Below are 9127 nucleotides of genomic sequence, written 5' to 3'. Positions count from 1 at the left end.
TGACGGATGGCTGTTTAGTCTGTTGGTTTTTATGGTGCTTTAGTGGTTCACTTTTTACAGAGGCAGGCCTTGAGTGGATGTCAGCATCGAGGGGGCATGCAGAGGTGATGTACAGTTACCAGTGGTCACACTCTCTGCCAGTCATCCTGCCCATCAGAGAGCACATGAGGGAGCCATAAAGAACCATTAGCCAGACGGACACAATCTTTTTAATATCCAGCCCGCCCCCGCCTCTGTGTGTTTCGACCTTCTCATAACTCAGTCCGCAGCACTCCTCCCCTGCCTCCGTTATCACAATTGCTCACAAGCTGAGTCTTTCATTTCTTCACATGTCTTTAATTTTCCCTCCTGTGCACAGATTATATAGTTGGGAGAGATGTACGCAATTACATTGGCTTTATGAGCCTGAATCGAAAGTTGGAACAGCACAGTCTTTATCGTCACCTGCTTGTATTTTGATCATTGGCTGCTATTGTTTATAGGTCAAAGACAGACAATTAAATTTGGGAAGTGCAGACGGCAAAAAGGCCGAATGAGGGTAGTGCGTATTTCCTCTGTGTTTTCTCTACAATGGCAAGCCTGTGGTTAATTATTACAAAATATCCAAATAGGCATTTTTTTTTACTTTGTACTACTATTGCAACCAGTACAATTTTAACTAATAATGCAATAATTCTAACCACAACTGATATATCCACTACTACTACTACTGACACAACTGTTACTTTAGAGACTTAAGAGATTTCCCCCTTCAACAATTATATAAAAACAAACTTGCAATGCTGAGAAAAAAAAATCAAACTTGTTACTTGTAAGAATTGCAATTGAAATATTTTTCATGCACTACTCTAGGGGTGTTGCTATTTTTAACTGTTTTTGGTAATCATAATCCTGAGTAAAAAAGCACCAATGCTCAAAGACTCATATGTCGTATGTTTTTTGGACATCTCGACATTTACAGAAAATATAAATTGTATTCTTTCTTGTGCACTCTGCAATCTTTCTTCTTTGTTTATGAATGTCAGCTTGAATCATTTCAATTCACAAAGGTCTGCCTTTTTGTAGAGCCGCACATTGAACTAACAATAGATTGAACTTTCTCTTTTTCTGACTCAGATCTCCTTGACATTTCGGTGATTGTGTCTGGAATGACCACTTTGGCCTCTTACTTTTTTTTAGTTAACCGTGACAGCATTCAAAAGTAGGAATCATCCTGCCTAGACGTTTGAAGAAGAGCGTACATCTGTCCCAGCCCGTTTCATTGCTGTTATGGCATTAAAGGCTCTGAGCCAGGCGATCCAAATGCTGACATCACCGTGTGCACCACTCGGGGAGAAAGAGGGCAGCAGTGGTGCTGTGGAGAAAAAGTTGATTGGTAAACCAATGTCCATGACACATCATGAAAATATAAGTGCACAAGGCCTAAATTATCACATTCACCTTTTGAGAGCATTCTCACATGTTGTTTTAGAGAGAAGTCCAAACCAAGTGCAGGCCAGTGGAGAGAACAGTGCTGACCAGTGTCTGTCCCTGCTCTGTGGATAAATAAACACAAAGCAAGGACAAAGGTCACCATACGTTCTGGTGAGGAAACAACCATGACTACTTTTGACATTAATGGTTTTCCTTCTACACACTGGAAAGTTGCACCGTATAATTTACATCTTATGAGTAAGTATTTTTGTACACATTTTGCAGCTATACGGAGATTGGTAAATATATATATTTTTAAATGCTTTTACAGTCATAAACCCTATTGGTTGTTTAACAAAAGTTTTACTCTGTGTTTTAAACTGCTCAGCAATTCAAGATTGAGATCTTGAATTGTGGTCTGTAGTCTACTCTCACCATTTGAAATAAATAAAAAGATTAAGTGCCACACCTAGTGGCAGAAGAGGGTAGAACACTCCCAACATGTATACCTAGTCCGGGCATGAAGCACTTGATCAAAAAGGCACAAGAAAAACATGATCTCTGTCTTTATACAACTCTATATTCGACCAGATTGACATAAAAACATTTGGCTGCAGGGTTTGAAGAGCAGCTTCTTGATTGTCGGAAGAGAGCGATTGTCATGTGGGTGAATGAGGTAAGTCCACAGCAGTGCTGCCTAAACGAATGCACGTGGAGTGATTTATTCTGCTCTTCTACTAAAATAATTATCCTTGACTTCAGAGAGAAATGGAGGGGGTGCATGGCGCAGACACAGAGCTGTGGCGAGAAAGTTGACTTGTGAGCACCACTCCCTCATTATATTGCTAATTGCTTTTGCGGGGAACTTCATTACTCACAATGGCCAAAATATAATGAGAAGCAGAATAACGAGATGGACTTTGTGGGGATTGTTTCTCAATGTTCAATTGGTCCAAAGACGATACATTGCGATGCTACAGTCTGTAAAGGCTTCCTTTACGACTTAACAAGTCGGACACTTCGTCAAACGTGTCTTTACGCTTCTACATAACCCCGGGGTAAATGGGGGTGTACGTGAAGTAGCTAGATGAAAAGGGATGGCAAATGAGCTCCTAAATGACATCTTCAACACCTTACACAGGGAGATACACACCGAGAGACCCACACGTGACAACTGCGCCGTGCTATATGAGAAAGGGCTGCAAGCATCAGGACCAGTCTAGAGTCAGTTATCGTTCAGTCTCCGCAGCAGCAGCAGCTTGCGCCAGCGCTTGTCCACAATAGAGAGACGCGTGAGTTACTTTACCCGTACAGTTCACGTACCAAAACGACTTTGAGCCTGGATATGCAAGGATTCTAACCCTTTTCTTTAAGAGGAAATCCTTTAATCACAATTTCCTCCTCTTATCCCGGACTTCTCCCGTACTCTGCCGAAGAACCAAGTTTGTCCCGAACAGAGAAGGGATGCTGCATGTTCCCGATCCACACTTGCACTCCGACGGGACGTAAAAGTACGTAAAAGTTGCGGGCAATACGTTTGTTTGTTTTCTCTCCGGGAAACAATTTGGTGGCTATTCCGCACTCGTTTCGGAGGATTCTCCCCAAAACCACTTGCACTTACAGAACTCCGCTTATCACTTACACGTATATCATCTTAAGGAAGGTTTGGTTGAACTTGCATCACAAATACCTGCTTTCCTGTTCACTCTCTTGGCGCATCACAAAGCAGAGACTTTCTCGTGATTGAAGGCTGCGATTTTGTAGCGCTACATAAAATGATCCCAACGGACGACCTGTTATCATGTCGCATCTCGTCTGATGTTTGACACATTTGAGGAGAAGGAAACTGGAGGTGGACATTCAAAAGTCAAAAATCATTCATTCGCACCACCGGCTGGCACCTTTGGCTTCCCAATTTTCTTGACTGGAGTCCGACCAACGACACCGCCGTCCAGATGCAGTTTCGACTCTTCTCCTTTGCCCTGATCATATTGAACTGTATGGAGTACAGCAACTGTCAGGCGCCGTCGCACCGCTGGAGGAGAAGCAAAAGAGGTAACGTGGGGTTATAACGTATTGCTTATCTACACGCATAGACTCCAACAGATGGGAATATAGGTTCAAGGCACCAGCTTTTTGGTCAACATCTGTATGGAAGTGTGTCCCATACTGCGTCTCCAGATTGATGAAAGCAATCTCTAATTCGTCTGAGCAGATTTCTTTCAACACTTCATCTCTTAGCGTCCTCACAGTACTTTTAACAGATGTCTTAAAGACCAAGTTCTAATGCGTAAAGCGTGCGTAAAATTGGCAACGAGCGCAATTGTCAGAATTAATAGGAAATTGGCCGTTTGTCCGAAACCATCTTTTTACGTTCGGCAATAAATTGTGGTTTCTGATTATGGTCCTAAAGTGGCCAACAAAGGACGCCTTGCTTTATTTACATGTAAAACTGATTCATGCTGCTGTTTAAGAAAGGAAAGAAAGTCCTTGGTTAAATCCATACCGGAGTGACTTATTTTCATTTATAAGTTGCAGATCTCGACTCACTCCGGCATCAGTTAAGCTGCTTTTAATTGATCCCCTAAACCACTTTTAAAACATGTTGGCTCGGGGAATCTGCATGACAATCACTGCTGAGTATAGGAGAGGATATGAACAGATTTGACAAAGATCAGCCCTTTTGTACACAGGACTGAATGGAGAGACAGCAGGATTAGGAAAGTTACCCCCTCGCGCACTGCCTAGACCTGATCAGATCAGTGACATAACACGCAAATCCTCAGAGTGACCGTGAGACCAGACTGGTGCGGGGGCCATTAGTTCGAAAGTTACAGTACAGGAGAGAAGTCGGGGAAGTGGGAAGGGGTCTTGTAAATTGTAAGGCAATCACAGATTTAATCATATGCGCTGCATGCCAGGGGGAACCTCCACACTCTGTAAGCCCTCCACTGCCCATCTGCAAATAATCATCCAGTCACTGCGAGGTATTGGCACACACACGTTTTTCAGCCCCTCGGTGCATTTCTCTGTGTGATCTTGTGCAGCATTTAAGTCCAGTTTCTAGTTTTTTTGGATGGCAAAGTAGCCTGGTATTTTGCTGGCAAAGTTTAAGTTTCTGTGTGTTTTAGGAGCCAGGTTGTGGGAAAGAGAAGGAAAGTGTAGGCAAAAAGGAGTGCTTAAATGCTACTGGCGATGAGATCAAGAGGTTAACTTACACTTTTGACCTCAAGAAGAGCTTTAGGCTGAGCACTACTACTACATAAGCTATATTGTTCCTGCAAGAAATGTGAACGGATGTTACACTTGTCAGAGTAATCCCATGCAAAAATGTAAAGGTTTTACTGCGTTCTCTCTTCTGTACGTGTGTGCATGTGTTTTCTGCAAACCTTAGGGCCAAAAGTGCCATTCTTGCAATGAAGTGGCAGTCGGCCAAGGGTTTTTGGTATTTGCTTACTTCCTTTATTTATCATGGTTATATTGAAAGAAGCATGTGTAAGGGATCCATTGTCCAATAGCCCCAGAAATGCTTGAATATTTTTGTAGCCCTCAAGGTTCCTGTGACAGCTTTATATACAGCTTGTCTGGCATGCATGAGGAGCTATCCAAACCATTCAGGAGTGCTGAGACCAGACATACAAAAACTCAATTTGGTCACTGTTTTACTTGTAGTAAAACAGAAATCATTAACCAATGACATATTTGAAGACGTATATATTTATGTTCTTTAACCAGTGTCGTCGTTTGTGCCGTCAAGTGTCAAAAGATGTTGCCGCTACGCTGTGCGAATTTGTGAGCAGATCTCGTCTTACTGGCTCACCACATGGAACAAAAGCAAAGGAGAGGTCATTTGCTTTTGCTCATTACACATAGTATGCAATATTGTTATTGTCATGGTTATTATATAATATTCTTCTTATATAAAAAACGTATAACATAATCTCTTTAATTTTACACCTCCTTAACCCTCGTCCTTCTCACTAGGAAGAGGGACATTATGCCAATGAGCCCTGCCATGATATCATAGCTAACCACATGGATATAACTTTTCATTTTTATTTTCTGCCTAATGATGCCACCTGCTGACTACATAAAAATCAGGCTTGAGTAGCATATGTTGCCTGAAGGAGTAGATATAAGCTGTGGGCCTCCAGATGTTTAAGGTAATGGGTACGTAATAGAAGTTGGAGTGGTGAAAAGTTGCCATGTGATACCGTCAGCCACATGTGTGTCGCCCGAGACAGCATAGCCAACAGTCAATTCCCAATAGGAAGCGTCTTGTTTTGAGATCATTTGCAAGTGTGTAATCAATTACGGCACACACCGCATTCGCCAATGTTTTGAAGGGCATAAAGTGATTAGGTGAAACAACTAGGGTACAGGCACTTGGATCACAAGTCCCTGACTTTTAGAAAGGAGATGTGATTGTGATGAGTTCATGATTTCACAGGCCACAGTTATGGTTAGATCTGGCTTTAACTGTGTGGCATAAGTTTTGAGATTTGTGGATTAATATTGCTGTGGTTAAAAAAAATCACATCAACTTCAAATGACTTCACAGAAATAGACATAAAACAAATGGGCAAACAGACAGCATCCCTGGTCTTATTTCCGTCATCGGGGTGGAAAAGCCTAAAGAAAAATTTAATATGAGTTAATTTTTGTATCATGCGTCTGTGTTTTTGGGCTCTGGAAATCACGTTTTGCTGTCTACCAAAGCTCTGCATTGAGTCCCAGGTTTGAGGGTGTAAGTGTTAATGTTGGACCACGCTATGTGAGTGCAATTTAATACGTTGATTAAGTGCCTAACGGAGAGGAGAGGGAACACTCCAAGACGCTGCCTTTTGCCACTCTTTGCTTTTCGGAAAAAGTGAAAAGCCTTCACAGAAGATGGCATGTCTGTTAACAAGGCTTTCTCACATGATGTGCCTCTAATCCAGGTGATGGGAGGACTGGATCCTGACTATTTTATTCCATTAGAGTCAAGTCTTACCGGCGACATGTTGTCTCTGTGCCAAGGGCTGCCCAAAGATTGAACGCTGGGAAATGATCTCACGTATGACAGGCAACCGTGATCTTGACTTTTTTTTCCGATTCTGGTCAAGGCAAAGTCGGTGGGATAGTGGGCGGATAGGGGTGTTTTTCGGGGATGAGGAAGGCATATTTAAGCAGATCAGCTGGAAAAGGCTGAATGTTAACAGCATCACCTGAGAGGGATTAGAGAGAGCTGAGACTTGACCTGAGCCACGATCTCCGGCGTCAAGGAATTATAGCTCTGTGTCCTTTTTTTCCCCCCCTCTCTTTCTTTCTAAAAACACAACCACTTCGCTGTTCACCTGTCACTACACATCAGCATCTCGTCAATTTTTCAAAATGCTTTATTACAAATCAGTTTTCGGCACAAACGGCATGTCATGTTTCTGTCACCGGGCAGGGCAACAAGTAAATAAAGCACACATTGTAATTCGACTCTGAGTCTCTAAAACTATGAACTATAAATATGAACTATATCTCTATGCTAGAGTAGTACATTATTTATTCCCCTTACAAAGATTGCAACCTCATTGTAGGCAATGAATTGTAAACAATATTTCCGCTCAATTATCGTTGTATCAATTGTACCAGATCTTCAGTACTTTGCTCGTTGATTTGGCAGAAGATGGCGCCGTTTCACACTCCAATGTGTGATTTTATTCATTATTCTTTACTGGTGTAAGCCGCCATGTTTGTTTTGATACCATGCGTTTCTCTGATTGGTTAAGCTGCGTGTCAGCCATGCTCCATCTGAACTCAGGTGGATTTCTGTAGAATGCACATAATCAACCTCTTGTAGTGTTAAAGTATTCCAGGAGTGCTGTCATAAGTGTGCGTTTAAAGATGGATCAAAAACAAGTCTTGCAGGTGCACGTTCCCTAAATAAGAACCATTTTTGCAAACTCTCTCTCCCCACATCCATCCCATCACCACTCCCGCCTGTGCGCGTCCATTAGAAACAATGATACTCTTATACACACGCCGTATTGATAAATCACATTAGTCTGACCCTGCTGGGGAAAGACTAGCTTCTTGTTTGACCCACTAACCCATGCATGTCGATCCAGGCCTGTAGTGCGACTCCCGCTCCAAGTCACAGCGGTATCAGATGTGTCTGCTGAAAGGCGCCTCAGTGTGCTCGTGCCATGCTACCCCACTCTGAAAGCCCACCAGAGGAAAAAACAAGCAGTGGCATGAACTTTCTACTGGCGAGAACCACACAGGGATTCTTTCTTTCCCATGTGACATTCAGGGATGAGCTGGCTCACTTTTCTTTGTTTTCAGAGAGACAGGGAAAGAGAGAAAACAGTTTCACTACTTTGTCACAATTCCAAAATACATCATGACTGAACAAAACGTGTGGGTTGAGTTTGTCGTTATAAGCATGTCTAAAACTAAGAATTTCTAATCTTCATTTCTTCTAGCTTTTTCATTCTGGGTCGTCCCTCCTGCGAACCTGTTCTTGAGCGATTGATAACCATGATTTGTACATTGACTTCAGTGATTTGGCCAAGATTTTTCATGCAAGATACTACGCTTACTCTAGACTAATAGGTGGCCAAATATTAAAGTTGCGCTATGTTAGTCCCATGTTTATTCAACACATCAGTTTTATAATGCTGAACTGGTCTATTTTCATCTTAATGAATCTCCAAATGTACCTCCAATCATTACTTTCAGGATGTTAGATTCTGATCTGACCAAAATTACTGACGAATATATCACCCAAAATGTGGACATTTAGAAATAAGGCAGTGTGATTGAAGACGCTAATTCACCTGAAACATTTAGACCTTGATATGTTTCTGTATAAAGCTATGTAACTTAGCTGACCCACCCATTTGGTCAGTTTTTGCAAGTTTATTGGGCCGTCAAAAGTCCAAAATAGCGCTTTTGAGAGAATGACTTTTGCATGGTTTAAAGGGCAGTCTCCTGGTTCTCATGGTTATTCAAATTATCAGCTTTATATTAAAGCAGAAGTAAGTAACTCGTGCCCCTAGAAGCCATAAGCGCCATTTCAGTGTCTTAGTATGTTGCATTTTTTTACTCTTTAATTGTCCATGAAAGTAAATACTACGTTGACAAAAAAGACAAAGGTAGAGAGGGATATTGTACATCCAATTACACAATGGAGATCATTTTTTTCCACTCAAACTTAGCTGTAAATACTGCTTAAGTGGCGCTAGCCCTCAGTTAGCCTGTTTGCTTCCACTTCGTGATTCCATTAGTGCGTATTGGGTCTACGGGTAATTAACACTTGTATTACCCCCAGAGGGACTACGAAAATGATTCATTAAGGCAAAGAAGTTACTTAGCACTACATAAATACACCTTCACAGTATTAGAAGAGTCATTGACATATATACTAATCTGGAAAACTAGTGCTAATTTGCTTTGTTTTCCTAGTTGAGAAATTTGACCTTTGAGACTTCATACAGTATTCTATCTATACGATTACGGCCCTTGTTTTGGTATGTCAGTGTTCGTGCCGACTCCTGCCTATTTTGCATCGATCCGCAAGGCCTGGAAATGTGAAACCTAAGGAGGCCCCCTTGAGAACATACTGATGTGTGTTCAAATAAACTCCCACTCTATGCTTTAGTGCGTCTCTCTTTACCCTGCTCCAAAGGCTGCTCTTCTAACAACGTGGAGACATGGGGGTACCACTGCAACTCCTGTA

The 9127-nt window shown here is 41.9% G+C and overlaps 1 protein-coding gene across 1 annotated transcript in view; it reads left to right on the top strand.

Moving 5' to 3' along the window:
* The first annotated feature begins 3252 nt into the window (after nucleotides 1-3252).
* The window catches only part of rspo2 (R-spondin 2), a 51436-nt gene continuing 45561 nt past the window's right edge, over nucleotides 3253-9127 (top strand). The window contains exon 1 of the mRNA XM_079561146.1: nucleotides 3253-3468. Within this exon, the coding sequence (XP_079417272.1) occupies nucleotides 3369-3468 (100 nt within the window). The 5' untranslated portion in view covers nucleotides 3253-3368. The remainder of the gene's footprint in view (nucleotides 3469-9127) is intronic.

Source organism: Gobius niger (genome assembly GCF_951799975.1).
Source record: "Gobius niger genome assembly, chromosome: 8".
Lineage (NCBI taxonomy): Eukaryota > Metazoa > Chordata > Actinopteri > Gobiiformes > Gobiidae > Gobius > Gobius niger.
The sequence above is the reverse complement of the archived record's forward strand: the minus strand, read 5'-3'. Positions and strand labels throughout refer to the sequence as shown.